Raw genomic sequence first — 18,310 nt, 5'->3', positions numbered from 1 at the left:
TATTTAAAGTAATTTCCTCCAAATATTATCTATCTTTTGGATAATATTAATTAACAATCTTTTATTGTTAATTTCATGTAACGATACACCCCGTTACAGCCACGCTCTACTTAGACACAGGTCACCCTAGCACAGCGAGGAAGCGGTTTAACCTGCTTCTCTTACGTGCAGTGAGGTAGTTGTGGTGGGCGCGTAAGCGACCTCACCCAACACACTAAGTACTCTGGTTAAGCGTCGTCACGGGAGCGGTAATCCGGCTCCTCGTGCGCACTTAGTTTTCAGACTGATTTATATTTAATCGTATCAAATATAAATACCTATTTTTACCAATCAAAAATGTCATCTCTATAGATAACACTCAATATGTATTGCGAGCGTATCTTTCCAAATATCTCGTGTAACGGATGACGCTAGCCGTCATCACGGATGACGCTGGGCGTCATCTCTCCTAATGTGAATGCATCCATGTGCATCACATACACAAGGGTTGGTCACAAATGTGCACCACATACACAAGGGTTGGTCACAAATGTGCACCACACCCGAGTGGTGGGTCTAATTACTTTATTTAAGTAATTGACCAGGACTGTGTAAGATTAGGGCAACTGTAGCCCGTTACAATACGCATAAAACTCAAGTGCAAGTGTGTAGGCTCGAGTCGTACATCAAAAGAAAAAACCTATCAAGTATTCAGCCGCTTAAAGCAGGTAAAGGTCAAACATTTGTTGACAAACCTTATTGCCTCACTTGTCCAAGAGTTATTAGTAATAACATATTTGATATACTTATTGATTCTGACTCTGCTACTTAGCAGCGAGAAAAAACATGCGCCTTAATATCGGTCACAAAGCTCATGCTGAAGCTACCCCGACGCCGCAGCTCTCTACGGAATGACGTCGTTTCTGGCTGCTTTCTATTTGCGGAAGCTTTATCTGCCTCCTGTTCAGCGATCCAGCGCATAGGCAATAGAACACCAACGACGTACAGCGCTAGTAATAGTGCCACCAGTGCCGCCATGACGATCTGCCGACAAATGGCACTTAATTTTCAACTTTGCTAGAAACCACCAAAAGGACATCAACCTTGCGTGCCGTACTGAGCGCGCGAAGTTCGTCCAAAGTCTGCGCTGCGACCGGCAGCAGCGGTATACGGCCAAGGATAAAGCCGCCGCCTAGCAGCGCGAGATTGAAGAGCAGCGATCCCATGGTAAAATTTAATTTCTTCCAGTAAGCAATAAGAAACTTCTATTAGAAGACTGAGCTTAAAAAACAATTCCTTTTTACCCACTTGTCGTCGCAGTCGCGTGAACCATTCAATTTTTTTAAAGTATAATTTCCACTTTGAGGCACTTTTCAAACCGAAAGTTACCACTTGCATCATGGCAGCTTCCGCATCAAAACTGTACGTCGCTTTTTAAACTCGTCTGGTTTCATCATGAACTCATGGAAAGTCGCCTACGTTCTGACTCTTTGCTTTGCGGAGGACGGCGTATGGTCGGATCGTGAGAGTAAAGCGCCCACCTGAACACGTACCAAATCTGGTTGTGACTTAGTTGCGCTTTTCTCTTCAAATTTATACGGAGAGGTGGTTTTACTATTATCGCTCTAGTATCTCCCTATGTGTCGCTAAATACATCATACGTGGAGGATCATGGTGCGTGTGGCTTTATGTCACTCCACTAAAATATAACTATGACGGGTGTGTCAGAAGCCTTCTTCCTTTTGAGGAAATATATTGGGAGCTCATGGAAGCTCTGGGCGGACGATATTCATATGCATCCCGTCCTAACGTTTTGTGTCTATTTAATTGATTCACTGTAGTCTTGTCCCCGAGTCGATTCTTAAAAAGCGTCGCACGCTCGAACAGGTCAAGGCCAAGCGTCAAGCTAAGGCTACCTCGGAGCGTGTGCACCGTAAAAAAGTCCGTCAAATCGCTTTCAAGAGTGCTGAAAAGTACGTCAAGGAATACCGTCAACTGGAGAAGCAAAATGTGATTCTGCGCCGTCAGGCCAAATCCGCTGGAAACTTCTACGTGCCTGCAGAAGCCAAGTTTGCTTTTGTGATTCGTATCCGTGGTATCATTGGTGTATCTCCTAAAGTTCGCAAAATCTTGCAGCTTTTGCGTTTGCGCCAGATCCAAAATGGTGTGTTTGTGAAGCTTAATAAGGCCACTATCAACATGCTGCGCCTGGTAGAACCATTTGTTACGTACGGCTATCCTAATCTTAAGGTTACCCGTGAGCTAATTTACAAGCGTGGATTTGGAAAAGTCCGTGGCCAGCGTATCCCGTTGACGGACAATGCGGTGATTGAGAAGTCTTTGGGCCACGTCGGTATTATCTGTATTGAAGATCTGATCCACGAGATTTTCACGGTCGGTGAACACTTCAAACAGGCTGCCAACTTTTTGTGGCCCTTCCAGCTGTCGTCTCCTAACGGAGGCTACACCAAGAAGCTGCTCCACTTTGCTGAGGGTGGTGACGCTGGGAACCGTGGTGCCGAGATCCACAAGTTTATCAAGCAGTGTCTGTAAGGAGCTTCATATGCAGGTGTTTGGAACTATTACAGCGTAACTTGTTCAGGTGCTTTAATTCCATCGGTTTGAAATATAATGAAAAGGTGTTACTACCTATCCCAGTGTGCCATCTTGCTTTTGGCTCGATACAATTCACGCTTTTATTTTGACTTGTAGCGCTATGCGTCGTTGGGGGAAAGTATTCGATGGCATTTCTAAATTAGGTGCATCACTTGTACCAGCACCCTGCAGTCACGGCGCTTATAGCACCTCTAGACAGGACAAATGATAATTTTCATGCACGTTTGGCTTCCGCATTGCCTAACATTTCCTGCGCATGTCACGAAGATGCGTGACATAACAGTGCAAAGTCCGACTTCAGTGTGATTCGTGTCATCCATGCGCCACTCATGTTACATGTGGATGATTTCGAATTTCTTAAGGACTTTTACTCGCCAACGCAACACGCATAAAGGTAGAGCTTTTGGCGGGCGACGTCACGTCCAATGTAAACGCGACATGATACTAGCCGTAATTTGTGCTTCAGCTTTCTTGACCGGACTTTGTGGTTTCCAACAAACATTCCTCTTCACTAATAATTAATTGCCAGTTTCCAGCACGTGAGACTGAATACATCTTCGACGTTGCCACAATCGTCAAGTCTATTGATTAGTCGACGACTTCTGTTGACGTCAATTTATTATTAAGCTTGTCGTACATTGTAAAGAAAATAGAGTTAAGTCGTCACTAGAGAGACCAAAATACCGCAAACCTTGATTTAATTAATTAACCCTTCGAGTCTGCACTAAGCTGTCGAGCAGGTTATAACAGATGCCGTCTGGAGTATTACGCGTTTGGCTGCATCTTTATGATATACTTTTAATTCTTCATTGATCTCCAAGATTTAGTCTGCCGCTGACACGATAAACTGTAATAGAGCGCACTTTCTTTCACGTGACCTTTTGAGCTCAACATTATTCGCTGCGAAATTGAAACGAATTTATGCGCGTACTTGCTGTTCCAACTAAGCTTGGCACTGTCAATATTAAGGGATGCGTCATTTCAATGTTCTTGTACTCTTAAGTTCTTAAACATTCACGCCGGTTTGTTGCTTTGTGAAATCAGAGAAAAAATGGTGCCGTCACGACAAGGTGCAGTCCTCACGTCATGCTGCGAGTAATATGTAAGCTCTAGTATGCCATACATTGTATCAAGTTGTCGAAACACACCTCTAAGCTCCAATTATGACGTCCTGACGCAAACACAGTCTTTGCAACCAATTACCAACAAGCAGAGGGCAAAATCGCGCTACTGCGAGAAGATCTTTCGGGTCAAGATGATTAACCAGAAGACAAAATATACTGAACTTTTAACTGTAATATCAGCATCGCTCCATTATGATCAAGGTCGCCATATATAATGTGTGAGTGAATTCAATGATCAATCATTTTGTCAAAAACGAGCTACTGGTCCGTGCACACAATGGATTTTTGTTCAGGGAATAGCATCTGTAGACTTAATTTGCGTGGTAGATCAAAGAAGACTTTTTACGAGACAAAAAACCCCTAGCGGCAGCCACAGCTCCCGTCTGATCGAAAGAGAAGTTGTAGCTCCACTTAGCAGTCCCTTGGCTACAGCTGCAGGGCGAAAACATCTTGACAAACTCTACTTCGACACCAGTACTGGTAGCATGAGTGTCAATATTATCGATGTCTTAGAACCTATTTAATCTAACTCGCTCACGACCTCACCGAACAATTTATTAGAACGCTTGGCAGTTGCCTTGCTATTTCTCTCGAAAGTAGCGATCCAAGGCTTTGATGAACATGCAAAGCTGCTATTTGCACAAATCCAATACGCTTAGGTACACTGCAAGTATCACGCACTCATCACCGCTTTGCAAATCGCTTTCGGACCCTCGTGGCTGGCTTCAAGCTAAAATCGCGTCGCTTCAAGCTCAATTATGTACAATACACAAAGCTTTTCATTGAGTTTCTATCGAGGGTACGCATTTTATTTATTACACAAAAAAGTCGTTGCGATGAGCAGCGCGGAAAAGGTTCGTCCGATTGTGGTTATGGCTATCTCGTATATCCAAGTGGAAACTGTGTGCTATGCTGCAATTTTACTTTATCGTTAGAACGCATCGATGCAGACGCATCTTCCTACATCGTCAAGCTCTTGCGATGCAACCCCGTCGTCGCCCAAGCTTTGTGATGCTAGTATGGAGGTGCAGAATCTAATAACTATGATGGGGGCCGACAGTATGTCGGCACCCAAGGACATTGCGAAATTTCTACACAGAAGGCCACATTCGGACCTTAAACTGGTACCCAACCCACAGCCACATAATACAACTGGACTTTAACCGATTTAAAGAATTGATACAGTTTGGTCAACTTTTAGGGGAACCGGATGCCAAATCGCGAAGTGTGCTTCATGAATATACCAATGGCTTCCAATTAAAAGGCGTCACATTCGAAGTCGCTTTACGCGTGTATCTGAGTAGGTTTGAGCTGCCACGCGAAGCTCAGAAAATTGATCGGATCCTACAAGCCTTCGCCAAGGCTTACTATAAATGCAATCCCGACAGCACCGAATGCCCGTCTGAAGACGCTGTGTACACACTAGCGTTCTCAGTATTGCTGCTTAACACAGATGCCCACAATCCAAGACTGGCGCGGAAGTTTAAAATGACTCGAAATGACTTTATTTGTAACTACCATCGACTTGGAGGAAAGGGTGGCTCGGCAAAAGCGGAGGTACCAGATTTTTATCTTGGACAATGCTACGATCGATTTCTGGCGGATGCCATCAAACGGCTTGAAAGGAAACCGACCGAATCATTACGAGACGAAGTGGAGCTCGAGTTTTCAGACTTGGCGTTGGGTTTAGATATTGAGACGTCATTTGATGGCCGCACCGCAATTGTTAAGAAATTCATAAGTGACCGCTCCCGTTCTCTCAACGGCCAACGCAGTCAGTCAAATACTTCTACTGATTCGGCAATTACAGGCAGTTTTTTTACACCCAATGCGAGCTTTTTTAAAACGGGCACCATGCTTGCAAATATCTTTTCAATTATCAATCCCGAGCCAGAATTTTCTATTAAAGGATACGTGATTGTAGCTGTGGGTGACGATAGCACTCGACAAATCGGCTACGCACTAACACTTTATTTGCTCAAGACCGCACCTCGACCCGTCCTGATCCGATTTTGCGAGCCCAGCGTATATTATGCATCACTAGTGTGAACCATTAACAATCACGTCAGTATTTTTGTGGCTGAAGCTGAACTCATAACTCCCAATCTTGATGCTGAACTGACTGCTTGTGACTATCCAATCGTTGCACCCACGATTAAATCTGCATGCTCATGCCAAATTGTGCTTTTCAAGGGACTGGGAAATTTCTCACTCGTCATGGGATCACATGGTAAGCATCAGGATCCATCCTGCGTTTGTAAATACTAAAGAAAAAGACTGTGTATATTTTGAACTCTTTGCGTTGCCATTCTCAACGCTAATCAATTATGTAATATCGGCGGTTAAACTTGTGCCAGAAAAGGCTGAAAAGTAACCAAAATGATGTGCAAATGTTGTTCGTTTCGTAGATTATACACAAATTCATTTAGATCATAGCAAGACTGACATGGCTTATTAAGCAAAAGTAGTCAAGATGACGACCAACAGTTACATTTAAATTGGATTACGCGGTTTCAACGCCGCGTCGTTTCAAAGAAACAGGCAGTGAAACGAATGTAATAGCGGAAAAGACGTGATAGGAAACTTACAAGGAACGGCATCTTTTTGTGTCATCTCGAAGCTGCAAAAAAATAAAGCCACTATTTCCCTTCAACTTTAATTAAGAATCTACCCCATTATGTTACCATTTTTGTGCCTCTTCACTATACTAGACAAGTTGCCGTGACTACTGATGCAGGCAACGCCCATCCCTCAATCCAGATGCCTAGTAGCCGGATTACCGAGAAGGACCAGGATTCCAAAACACTTGACATAATTCACTTGCCAACTTACAAAAATGGGCGCAGTCCTCGTATGCTTCGGTGACAGGGAACCAGGTATGCCTAACGATTTATGTTTTGCGAGTATGAGACCAACACAACCCTTATATAGACTTTAGCGAGATTCGGCAGCGACGAAAGCGCTTGTCGATTAAGAATTCTCTTCTTGACCGTTTTGAAAAAACATGGAGTGATAGAGGCGTTAATGAAGAGTACGAACTCGCTTGGTTATGCAGTGAGCACTTAAACAGATTTTTTGACACCTGTGGCTAAATATACACCCAACAGATCTCCAGCCTCATCCGGTAGTCGCATGCTCTCCGCATTCTATAGTCGCCTACTGGAAGAGAACGATGATTGCGCATATTACTTTGACAGCAGTGGCAAGCGCCTTAAAGAGGCGAACTTTTATCGGGTCGAGTTGTTTGACGACTACTTCATGCGATGGGAACGGAGCCAAAAAAAATGCAACGAGCCAGCACCATCTCCAATCAAGTCTTTGGAGATGGAATGCTTCTCAACCTCATCTACGGTGGCGAGTGAATGCGACTGTTGGGCGTCTACCGACTCGCTCTTTCCTTGGGTACAGCAAGTGCCAGTTCTCCGGCGCTGCTCAAGCTTGCAATCAGTCGTAACAAAAGTCGAGATGCACCGCACCAACACCGGTCCGTATTTACAAAAAGCAACTTATAATGCGATCGCCCAACAGAGTCAGTCCACACCTATTTTGGGTCTTGCAGTAACCGCAAGCTAAAATATAGTCTCATTAGATTTAGTTGCAAATAGCGTGACTCAGCAATCAACGTAATGTGTTGTTTCAATAAGCGTACAAGTACTTTTCTTATTTAATCGAAGCAACACTCGCGGTCGTTTCTTTCTACATAACATTTGTCCACTCGACTAATCCTATTAATCCATCTCCTCCTTTAACCACGTGCTGATGCCACGCTTTGGATTACTGTAGTAATATTTGCCAGGAATACTACGCGACTCGCGCTTCACCCAACCATGCGGAAGTTTCTCGACAACTTCAGGATGTTCCTTTTGCTGCTGCGCACGTTTGACCATCTCTTCTGGGTGGAAGTGGCATATCTCCTTAAACATCAGTTCTTTTAGATCCGTCTCGTCCAAATCATCGAGATCAAAACTTTGAAACCTCTCCACTGGCACCCCTTCTCGCTCCTCGTTGTAGTACATTGCTAAATACGGGTGTTGTAATGCCTCCTCCACAGTTATTCGCTTCTCTACATCAAATACGAGCATCTTCCACAACAGATCCAAGCCCTCCGGATTCGCATTTGGATACATCAAACTCGTCTCAATACCAGCGACTGCCTGGGTGCGACTTAACAACTGTCGACCTTTTAGCTTATTCGCCAACGGATTTTCCTTGAAAGAATGCTCTTCTGGCACCCCCAATACATTCATGATAAGCTGTAGCTGGTGCACGTACGTCTCACCAGGAAACAAAGGCTTGCGCCCCAGCATTTCAGCAAAAATGCACCCTGCTGCCCACAGATCCACGCCTTCTCCATAAGCACTACCTAACAAGAGCTCCGGTGCACGATACCATCGCGTTACAACATACTCCGTCATGCCAACATCGTCCGCTTCTTTTGACCGTGCCAGTCCTAGGTCACAGATTTTAAGCTGACAGTCAGAGTTAATAAGCAAGTTGCTGGGCTTTAAGTCCCTGTGCAACACACCAGCGCGATGCATGTGATGCAGTCCACTTAGCATCTGATACAGAAAATACCGAATATGGTCGTCACGCAGCACTTCCTTGGAATAAATGATACGATGCAAATCCATTTCCATGAGATCGACCGTCATGTATACATCCCGAAAGTCCGTGTACGAGGGTGGAGGAATCAAATCCAAAAGGCTGAGTATATTTTCATGAGCCATGTGTCGAATTAATCTACACTCGCGAAGAATTTGCTTGAGCTGGTGTGGATGCCAGATGCAGTCAATCACCTTCTTGATAGCCACATTTCCACCGGTACGCAAATTTGTTGCAGCAATGACAATGCCGTAAGCACCACGACCACAAACTTTGATAAGTTGGTAATGCCGTGGAATTGTAAATGGAGCACCACATACCATAAACGTATGCATGTTTGCATTTTCCTTACAAATTATTGCGTCCGTAGCAGCAGGAAATCCGGCAAAAGTGTCGGGAAAGCGCTTGTGTACTGAATCTCCGTCATTCTCTTGGCTACTACCAATCGCACCTGCCGACTGTGAGCGCGCAGTATCTTCAGGGGAAAGCTTCACATTAGCCCAGCCGTGACGACGTGCATTTTCACTACGTCCCATTTGAAATTCGTCCAGCGTCATTCCCTTTCTAATGGAAGGCGTAATAGCCCCTAGCAGCACATGGGAATTAACTGCAGGCGTGGTATCCCATTGCAACATGGTAGAGGACGGAGGATTATTTCGGTCAATCATAACGCTTTGACTCTTTCTAAGTCGCGGCAGTACACCATCTTCTTGTTCATCAACTAGCTTCGCACGTCGGCATGTGATGCCCAACTGAACCTTGCCGCAATATTCGCCCTTCGCATTACTAATCGAATACCACTTACTATCGGCAGCCATTGCTGCCTCTTCACGAATTTTACTGCGGTCTTTGCCATCTGCAGCCATCAAATATTTTGCAACATTCAGCGTGGCAAAGCCAAGCTGTATTTCAACTCCATTTTTCAAATTGTCTTTAACATCCAACACAAGGGAGCAAGTACCAATGACGCGGCTAAACGGGAGCTCGATAATGCAATTCCAAACAGGATGTGTCGGTAAATACGAAATATCCCCTGAATTGCGCGGCGTTCCGGTGCGAAAGGGGTCCAAAACTGGCGTTGAACTGAAAGACAAAGAGGACGTACCGACACCAACGGCAGATGAAGCCGCAGAAGCGGCAGAGCTTGCAACGGACGTCATAAAGCTAAATTTGCGCGATATGTTTGGCATCGAAATACCACCTATAAGTGTCGATGGGCCTGTCAAGATGGAACTTGCTGTCGATCCGTTCATACAATTTTTTGATGTGGGATGTTCGCGATACTGGAGTTGCGCCATTATGCTCGGTTCCTTGACCATTTTTCTTACCAAAGTGCCACCTTTCAGTCCATGGCCCTGCATCACCCGCACAAGTAACACACCTTCAAACCCATGTTCGGCATCCACTTCATTAAATTCTTGAGGCAATTTTAGCGTCGTTGCTGCGCCAGGAACTTTAAAAACTGCACTAGCTGCGACGACATCGCCATTGATCTCAAAGCGAGCAAGTCTTCCATCTGAATAAAACGTAAACTTATGTACCCAATTCTGAATAAATTTTCGTGCGTCGCGACGATTTTCCAATTCTTCTTTGCCAGAAGCAACAGCAATCGAGCCATCAATTGACAGACCACCAATTTTGAAGTTGGTCCAAAGCGTATGGCGAGCAAATTCATGCATGAAAGATACCACACCGGAGTGACCACGAAAGGATCCATGAAACGGTACTGACGGCGGGTAGTTGGAGCAGAAAGTGACATTCTTGTCAAGTAGCCGAAAAAAGCGCGTAAACACCTGTTCTGAAGGTGGAGGCAATGTTACAGCCATGTCACCCTCTGTGCGCCAATTCTCGCTGTTCGCCGTGTATAGCACGACTAACATGGCATAAAATTCTTCCATATCTAGTGGTGCTACTGGAAGCGTAGGAAGTGCCACGATTGCCTCCAATCCAAGTCGCATCCAAATAATCTTCTCGACAGCCGTCGGAGCAGTAACCTGTAGCATTTTTTTGTCTTCTGTGATAAATGTAAATCCATTAGCTCGGCTAGACGAGTCTTTAACCCCTGCTAGCACATACAAATGACTTGCACTGCTAGACGCAGGGCTACTGGAATTTCGACGGTTCATGTTTGCGGCAGGGCTACCAGGAACAGGCTTGGTAGGGTCATTTGATGGTTGAATATGGTGCGGCACCAGCGGCTCGTCACGAGACGCTAAATAGGCCTCTTTCGAGGCAAATCGTCTCAGAAACTTACTTTCCAGTACGTAATAGTGTCGCTCCAGTCTTCGCAACCATTCGCTTCTTCGAGTCAGCTCACCTTCCCACTTAACTGCTTCATGGTATAACGTGCCAGATTGAGGACGAAATTTCGAATTCCGTTCGTCAACACCTAACGGCGAGGTGGCAGTCTTTGCTGTCAGCTCCTTTTCAACGTCATTTTTTGCCAACGGTGTCGCAGTCTTCGTACGTATCGGGCTTGAACTTGGCCTTTCTAAAGTGCTTTGAAGCTCCTTGTCTTGAAGCGCACTCAAATCGCCATCCTCGTCCTCCTCAAGCTCCACAGTAGGATGTGGTGCACTTGCCTTCGCAGCCGACGCAAGTCGTTCTCCAAGCGTATTTAATCGTGGGTCTTGTGCCTCCGACAACCGTCGCAACGACGCGTCGTACAAATTCTTTTCCTTGCCATGCAACGAAAGTTTGGCATCCTCGAGAATCTCAGACGCACGCTCAGAGATCTCTCCTTGTTGTCTCCACATATTAATCACACCCTCTCGACTGCCGAGCACCATTCCAGTACCCATCGAGGCATCGTGACTCCGACGACGCTGGCCAATATCATTACCATTCGAGTGCGCCGCCATGTCCAAACCAAAGAGCACATCCCGTGTGAATTGAAGCATAACACTCTCGCTAGTCCGCACTTGGTCATTTATCGCTTCAGCCCCAGGCGTAGCAAGGATATGAGTCCCATCAAGAGCAGGGGTGGCCGCCATGTCCACGATAGGTGGAGATGGCCGCATTCTCAGCGATGCTCTCGTCCAAACCGCACTTTCCGACTGCGTACGTAAGCGTTCCTTCTTGACTCTTCTGTGTGTGGGCTGCGTTGGCAGCGGTTCAACATCGCTAGACGTACTACCCGCCCGAACCTCTCCGTCCGTTGGGCTTGTGCTGGTTGAAGATGTCACACTGTTAGATTCTTCATACATGAGCGCATTCTGGTAGCTGTCAAACTCATCCGACGCTTCAGTCACCTCCATAGTCACTTGTGTGTTTATACAAAAAAAACAATAGGATGACGTAAAGGCGCCGCAAGCGATGGCACGTCAATAGCTCTACTCGACGAGTTTCTACTGTTTGTTTTACCAAAGAGTATTGACCAAAAATTATAGCCACGTAATGGGCTGACAACTGCACGTGCGTCTGGATAGCGAGCGCACACACGAAGCAGAAATAACAGGGGGAAGGCACAATCGAGTGTGTCGTCTATTGAGGTATAAACAGCTAATTAATGTACGAGAAGTTCTACACAACCTAAGTTTTGCCAAATCAGAACTCAGGTAGTCGTGCTGTTGTTAACACTCAAGAACTGTATACCGCAAGTCTAAAGTGTCGAGGACGCCACATTGTAGACCGAGCCATCGCGATGTCGTCTAATTTAGTGACAAGATTGGCGGGAAAATTTTTTGGGCGATCAATTCTTCCAGTACGCCACGCACTTCCTTTGGCTCCAACTGACAAGATGAGTCAGCAAGATCGTCAGATAAAAGTGACGGTCACAGCGCTACTATACGATTGGTCACCTACTGTTGGGTACTGGTATTTGAAGCCCGTCGTCTCAATCTTGGAGCCATCGGCGTAGAGGTGATTATGTTGCAGCAATTCCTTGTCAATGTAAGGCGTTAATGGCGAATTGGTAATCTCGTATTCCTAAATAAACTCCGTGAGAACAAACTCGAGCGAAGAATGTAAATGCTTTTTAACGTACCGCACATAGATCGGCCCAGGGCTGCATGTGCTTCTCATTGGCATCGTCCACGACGTCAGAAAGACGGACGCGTGCTAAATTCGACACGAGCTTGCCAATAAAGCCAGTCTTAATGTGGAAGATCTCCTCCATCATGGCATTAAGTTTTGCTTGATCTGCAAACGCGATACAATTAATGCTCAGCTACAACCTAGTGTCCATTGGCATCGCGTACTAGTATCGTTTTTGTCTACCAAGTTGTAAACCTCGCCATCCTTGCCGGCACTCGTCACGTGCCACAGTGCTTGGCACACATCAAACACATGAACCTATTTTCAGAACATGTCAGGAACTGGTGAAATGTGGCGGATATCAGGTCAACGTACCGTGTTGACGCGCATCTCTGCGTCCCACAACAGCTTCATCTTTTCCTCTAACTTAACATAACTGGTGAACACACGGCATGAGATATGCAGGTCAACTGTGATCATAATCGCAAATGTAACTCCTACGATGCGGCACAAACGATTCGAGGCATGAGCCCTGCTAAATCCGCCGATCCATACACCTTTAAAACAACATAAGCGTCGTAAAAAAAGTAGTGTGTGGTGTAAAACTCCAATTGTAACGGACTGTTGCGAGGCGAAGAATCACCACTCTCATATTCGGTAATTGGCGAATTATATTCTCTCCTTGCAGCTTGTACTTGGCTTGTAAGGTCCATGGCTGCAGCTCGGCGTCCTCCTTTGCGGGCTGCTTAACCTGCGACTTGTAAACGAATGCCGTAGACACTTCAACAAAGCACTTCACGCCCACTTCCTGCGACCTCCTGGCTATCAAGGTGTCGGCTAATTTTGTTTATGTTCGCTTTAACAGACGTAAAAAGCATGACGCACCGCACAGTACCGACAAATCGCGGCAATTCGAGGCGTACACGGACTCCGACAGTCCACACTTTGTCTCTCCTGCGAGGTTGAATACAAAGTCGTAAGGGCCGAATTCAGGATTAAAAGCGCGATCGAGATGAGGATCCCGTGTCAAGTCTGCCTGCACAAACTTGACACGGCCGTCTGCAAATGCCTTCATGTGCGCGGCGCTGTAACAAATTTAGTGAGGAGCTAACTAGCAGAGACTCGTGGGGGAACAAGTACCTAAAGTATGAAATCTCTGGCAACGTCTTATCAACAACGCGTATACCCGATACCAAGTCACGGTCGACCAAATACTCAACGAGATTACGGCCGACCATGCCGGCGCCGCCAAGCACCATCACGCGCGGCTTCGCATCCATCGTTTTCAGGTGCTAAAATTGGGATTTAAATGGATTGAGTGATGGGTCTTTTACGGTACACCTGGTCTACGGATATAATACTGCACAGCGCGCCAAGTATTCGCCTGGTACGATCAATCAACTAAATGTATGTAACTTAGCTTTGAGTAAAGCTTTTGAGCTTATTCTGCTATTTTGCCCACCGTCTGGCTTCTTGGGGGTTATGACGTCAAGCACGTGCAAGTCATTATAACAAGGGAATGTACAAAAATATATTAAATATATTAGAATAATTATAAATAAAACAAATATACCAAATAATCAAAAATATAGACAAAAATATACCAAACTATACCAAAATAATTTATATATAAAAACTATATAACCAAATAATTAAAAGATAAAAAAATACAAAAATAATTAATATATAAAATAATATACAACGTATGTATAGTATACGTACGAGTATACACAAGCTTGGGATCATGAAGAAATATGATTGAAGGCGTTGCTATTTAGCTTTACTATAGAATGAAGGAAACTACAAACTTATCTTAATCATTCGCATTAATTTTAAGACATGGGGTCTGTTTTTATGGCGAGGAAAACCCAGTTTTGGATATTTACCCTCTAATTATCCTGCACTTTGAACTAGAGATACAAGCATTCAATCATGCGTCCTTACTCGGGCAGGTCCTACGATTATGACCAAATTGGTGGCACATTCCGAACTTTCTGGTTTGGCGCTTTTCAATTTTTTAAGTTGCTTGTTGTGATGGGATGCTTCTTCTTTGGGCGCCCTCTTTTCTTAAATAGATGGAGCGTTGCACACAGGGCACTGCCGACTTGTACTGCTTCAGTACAAGTCCACTTCGCACTGCTTCAGTGCGAGAGGTGCCTCACGTCACTTCACGTACACTAGCACGTGCAAAGGAAGACTCTTTTAAAACACTTGCTTTATAGAGGGATTAAAGTAAACTGTATTTAATATAATTAAGTTCTTCTGTTTCTATCTGTTTAATACTAACTTAATTATATACTAATACAAAACATGTAATAAAGTCTTATCTGTCTCTCTCTTTGCGCGCGTCCAATGCTGACTGGACCGCGGAGCTAATAGGTATAATGGCCTATATATACCAATGGATAAGCTTTCCAAATATTACTATGTAAAGTAATATTCTTCAAATATTATCGACCTTTTAGATAACATTTTAAATAACAACCTTTAAGTGTTAATTTCATGTGACGATACACCCCGTTACATCACTACTCCCTTAGACGACAATCACTCTTACTGTCATTGAATAGAGTGGTCACTATAAAACCACTTAATTGAAAACGATGTTGATTGGTCAGAACCATCATTTCAATCCTATCGCATGATTAACGAGTCTATGCGGTGTGCGAATAGTGCGGCGCCTTCGGCTGCGGTACATGCAGCCGCGGGCGACCCATTATTGTCAGTTGCGGCAGACAGATTGTCTGCCGTAGTTTCATCTTCTCCCGCAACACTAACTGTTGCGGTGTATGTGGTGAGTCACCACGTGAATGCGACCCCTCTTTGGCGGTCGAATTCGAGTCGGACGAGATGGCCGACTCGGGGAGAACAGAACTGTCGCCTGATCTCGTCAGGCGGCTAACTATGAGCCTTCGAATGAGGGGACTCAATCGGATGGACGTGCTATTAGCATTCGCTATTGCATGTTTGGTTCCGACGATGAGGATGATTCCTCATCGCCAGCACCGTCTTCTGTGACGTCACCCGCACATATTTCTGTGCGTGGTGATGACGATGGTGTAAGCCATCGTAATAAAAGTTCTTGTGATACCCCTGCTTCAGTGGGTACCAATAAAATTTATCGTCTTGCCCCTGAGGAAAAGCCGTGGCTTTTGCTCGAACAAGTAGTCAGTATCTTGACTGGAGATACTACTCCTCACAATAAATATCCCTTATTTATTGCGACAAAGCTACATGGCCTTGATCCCAGCGCGAAGAACTTTCGCGCTAGAGAAGATTTTTATCTCGATGCTTTTTTAAGCATCGATTGTATAGTGGCAACAATAAGCGAAATAAAAACTCACTGCATCGTGGGGAATCCACCAATGGCTGTGGCAGAGGAGAGAAAATTAGATCCGACCCGTGTGTCGGATGTAGAGTCGAAGATCGACAAACTCGACCACTTCCTCCATGTATTGGAGGAGGGTCTTGATCACGAGCGCGGTAAACGTCACTCGCTGGAGCAGTCGGTGAAGGCTCACTAAATCGAACGGTTGGAAGAACGTTCGAAGAGTGCGTTCTCAATGTTTAAGTACGAACGGAAGTATCACACTCTTCGTGATGAGCTGTCGTCAGATCATCGCGGTTTCGAGGATCTTCGGACCCGACATGAGAGTCTCCAGTTTCAGCATGAGAATCTGGTTCGTGACCACAAGAATCTTTAAGGGAATCTTGAAAAGGGTGGCCAGATCCGTCCTCGGAAGAAACCGCGTACTGATGGTACGGGTGGAGCCGACCAACGTAAAATGTAGGATGCGTTCGCATCCTACGTGGCAATTCTATTGTGTACGCATTGCCTCTTCGATGCAGTACACGGAAAGGCCCAGTGAACTTGGGTAGTAGTTTACTGCTACCCACATTAGTGACTATGCGCTTAGGTAAGTTTACCGTAGAGAGTAGCACTAGATCATTAATATTAAATGAATGAACATTTGCTCTTCCATGTTTGTATGCATTCCGTTTCTGTTGGTCCACTGCGTTAGCAATGGAATCCTGTACAAAACGGACAACTGATTCTCGAGCTAGCATAAATTCCTCTGCTGACTCATTTGTCCTGTCTTTTTCAGTGCGCAGTGTGCGCACTGCCATGAGATCTGTCTCATCTTCGATGTCGATTTCTTCGACATCGACATCACTCGCGTCGTTGGTAACCTCGAATCGTGATGAGCATGAGCCGGGAATGGTTTTGCTCGTGCGAGTCCATCCCCTCCCTTGAACTAATGGATCATTTTAATTGGGTGGGTATGCGTGGATGGCGTAAGCCATTCACGATGAACGGTGTATGCGTTTTAGACGCATGTACCGAATTGTTGATGGCGAATTTGACCATAGTAAAAACTCGCTCCAATTCGGACACGATTGGACGTAACCTCGAAGTATCTCTTCAAGGACGCGATTTCCGCGTTCCGTCCGTGATCAGAAGTTGATATAGTCAGCCGTGTTCCGATCTCTCGGCACACGGATTGCCAAAACTCCGGCGTAAACCGTGGATCTCTATAGCAGACCAGTTGAAGGGGTAAACCATGGAGTTTGAATACCGTGTCGATAAAGACACGGGCGCAGCCTGGAGCTGTGGCTCTGGTACTGCACCAAGATGTACCATTTTTCTGAATCTGTCTACAAAAACAAGGATTCCATTGTTTTTGTGATCAGCTTCGGGAAATCCGAAGACGAAGTCCATAGATACGGACTGCCAACATTCTGCCGAAAGTGGTAGAGGTTGGAGAGGTGCACGGGATGAAGGCTAGGCCTTCACCCGTTGACATACCTCGCAAGCACGAATGTACTTGCGCACGAACTGATACTGGCGGGGCCAATAAAGTCGCGACTTTCTGTGAGACAAGTTTTCTCACGTCCACGATGCCCACTTGTTGGTGCATCGTGACACACATGATGCGCAAGCGCAAATCATTGTGAGTTGGGACGACAACACGTAGAGTGTCGTCGGAACGGCTGTGTAGTTTGCGTGTTGAGAATCGATCGGATAACGATCGATATAAAGCCGGTTAATTTTAAGAGATTTATTGGATGGATTCATCAGATGATCCATTAGACGCAGAAGGTTTATCTTCTGTGTAGGCTTTTTTATGTCATCAAACAGAGGTGATGATGGAACACTTGTAATGAGTGTTGCAACAGTGGGATTATTTTCACTGCTCGAGTGCACAGCCGGCTCGAAATCGGGTCAGCGTGATAACGCATTAGCGACGACATTAAGTCGTTCTAGTTTATATTCTACGAAGAAATTATTCTCCGTAAAGAAGGATAGCCACCTCGCCATTCTTTGCGAGAGGTGTGGACTGTTTAGGGCCGTGCGTAATGACGCATGGTCCGTGTCCGAGTACATACAATAAAATGTCTCGTCTTACCCTGAGAAAAAGCCGTGGCTTTACCCGAACGGCTAGTCAGTAACTTGTCTGGAGAGACAACTCCTCACAATTAATATCCTTTATTTATTGCGGCAAAGCTACATGGCCTGGATCCCAGCGCGAAGAACTTTTGCGCTAAGGAAGATTTTTACCTCGATGGTTTTCTTAAGCATCGATGGTATAGTGGCAACAACAAGCGAGATAAAATCTCGTTAATGCAAGCCTGAAGCGCGTTTTTTTCCAATGTCAAAGACATTGGATGCGGCTTCAAAGTCCTAACGCAATTCGCGTTAAGTTTGAGAAACGAATCCAACCGGTGCAAGGTTTAAAATTGCACCGGTCGTCTCGTGAGGCAGGACTTCCATGCCTCACGTAGGGCGACCCGTGTCCATGTTGTGTCGACAATACGAAACGAGTGAAAGGAGATGAATACTCCCTTTCTTCCCCCTGGGGAAGGGCTCGCATCTCTATTGAGATGCCGATGCGATTGACGTTTTTTGCAATAGATTTACACGCGCCAGGGGCGCGCGTTTTTCAATGGACCCTCTAATCCATCTGATGAGTCTCGTTATACTAACAGACGAGGCCCTCAACGTCAATAACCAG

General features: G+C 45.4%; 6 protein-coding genes across 6 annotated transcripts; 3 read left to right on the top strand and 3 right to left on the bottom strand.

Moving 5' to 3' along the window:
* Nucleotides 1–675: 675 nt before the first annotated feature.
* Nucleotides 676–1,291, bottom strand: CCR75_007719 (uncharacterized protein). Its single transcript, XM_067965777.1, has 2 exons — nucleotides 1,083–1,291; nucleotides 676–1,023 (listed from the first exon to the last, which is right to left on the bottom strand). Exons 1-2 carry the CDS (start codon nucleotides 1,203–1,205, stop codon nucleotides 808–810), a joined length of 339 nt encoding a protein of 112 aa, XP_067822356.1. The 5' UTR covers nucleotides 1,206–1,291; the 3' UTR covers nucleotides 676–807.
* Nucleotides 1,292–1,691: 400 nt separating this feature from the next.
* CCR75_007720 (uncharacterized protein) lies at nucleotides 1,692–2,532 on the top strand (the record flags this gene model as incomplete). The annotated part of the gene is made up of 2 exons (XM_067965778.1): nucleotides 1,692–1,789; nucleotides 1,821–2,532. The coding sequence occupies 2 exons, from the start codon at nucleotides 1,692–1,694 to the stop codon at nucleotides 2,530–2,532; spliced, it is 810 nt and encodes a 269-aa protein (XP_067822792.1).
* Nucleotides 2,533–4,555: 2,023 nt separating this feature from the next.
* CCR75_007721 (uncharacterized protein) lies at nucleotides 4,556–5,768 on the top strand (the record flags this gene model as incomplete). The annotated part of the gene is made up of 3 exons (XM_067965779.1): nucleotides 4,556–4,621; nucleotides 4,655–4,843; nucleotides 4,905–5,768. The coding sequence occupies 3 exons, from the start codon at nucleotides 4,556–4,558 to the stop codon at nucleotides 5,766–5,768; spliced, it is 1,119 nt and encodes a 372-aa protein (XP_067822791.1).
* Nucleotides 5,769–6,555: 787 nt separating this feature from the next.
* On the top strand, nucleotides 6,556–10,788 carry CCR75_007722 (uncharacterized protein; the record flags this gene model as incomplete). Its single annotated transcript, XM_067965780.1, has 3 exons — nucleotides 6,556–6,595; nucleotides 6,630–6,750; nucleotides 6,827–10,788. The coding sequence occupies 3 exons, from the start codon at nucleotides 6,556–6,558 to the stop codon at nucleotides 7,290–7,292; spliced, it is 627 nt and encodes a 208-aa protein (XP_067822790.1). The 3' UTR covers nucleotides 7,293–10,788.
* CCR75_007723 (uncharacterized protein) lies at nucleotides 7,448–11,578 on the bottom strand (the record flags this gene model as incomplete). The annotated part of the gene is made up of 1 exon (XM_067965781.1): nucleotides 7,448–11,578. One exon carries the CDS (start codon nucleotides 11,576–11,578, stop codon nucleotides 7,448–7,450), a length of 4,131 nt encoding a protein of 1,376 aa, XP_067822789.1.
* Nucleotides 11,579–11,777: 199 nt separating this feature from the next.
* CCR75_007724 (uncharacterized protein) lies at nucleotides 11,778–13,861 on the bottom strand. The gene is made up of 9 exons (XM_067965782.1): nucleotides 13,437–13,861; nucleotides 13,182–13,381; nucleotides 12,919–13,118; nucleotides 12,798–12,853; nucleotides 12,672–12,732; nucleotides 12,521–12,614; nucleotides 12,307–12,461; nucleotides 12,126–12,248; nucleotides 11,778–12,052 (listed from the first exon to the last, which is right to left on the bottom strand). The coding sequence occupies exons 1-9, from the start codon at nucleotides 13,574–13,576 to the stop codon at nucleotides 11,972–11,974; spliced, it is 1,110 nt and encodes a 369-aa protein (XP_067822796.1). The 5' UTR covers nucleotides 13,577–13,861; the 3' UTR covers nucleotides 11,778–11,971.
* Nucleotides 13,862–18,310: the final 4,449 nt, after the last annotated feature.

The sequence above is a fragment of the Bremia lactucae genome, linkage group LG1 (assembly GCF_004359215.1).
Source record: "Bremia lactucae strain SF5 linkage group LG1, whole genome shotgun sequence".
Lineage (NCBI taxonomy): Eukaryota > Oomycota > Peronosporomycetes > Peronosporales > Peronosporaceae > Bremia > Bremia lactucae.
Note: the sequence above shows the minus strand (reverse complement) of the source record. Positions and strands in the feature narration are given on the sequence as shown.

Bases quoted from the DNA above. Each gene is read 5' to 3' on its own strand.
- CCR75_007724 (XM_067965782.1), bottom strand. From the start codon at position 13,576: ATGGATGCGAAGCCGCGCGTGATGGTGCTTGGCGGCGCCGGCATGGTC. The intron at 13,119-13,181 runs GTGCGTCATGCT...ACACCTTGATAG, and splicing joins CGATTTGTCGGTACTGTGCG to CCAGGAGGTCGCAGGAAGTG. The intron at 12,733-12,797 runs GTAGGAGTTACA...TGTGTTCACCAG, and splicing joins CGAATCGTTTGTGCCGCATC to TTATGTTAAGTTAGAGGAAA.
- CCR75_007719 (XM_067965777.1), bottom strand. From the start codon at position 1,205: ATGGGATCGCTGCTCTTCAATCTCGCGCTGCTAGGCGGCGGCTTTATC. The intron at 1,024-1,082 runs GTTGATGTCCTT...ATTTGTCGGCAG, and splicing joins CGCTCAGTACGGCACGCAAG to ATCGTCATGGCGGCACTGGT.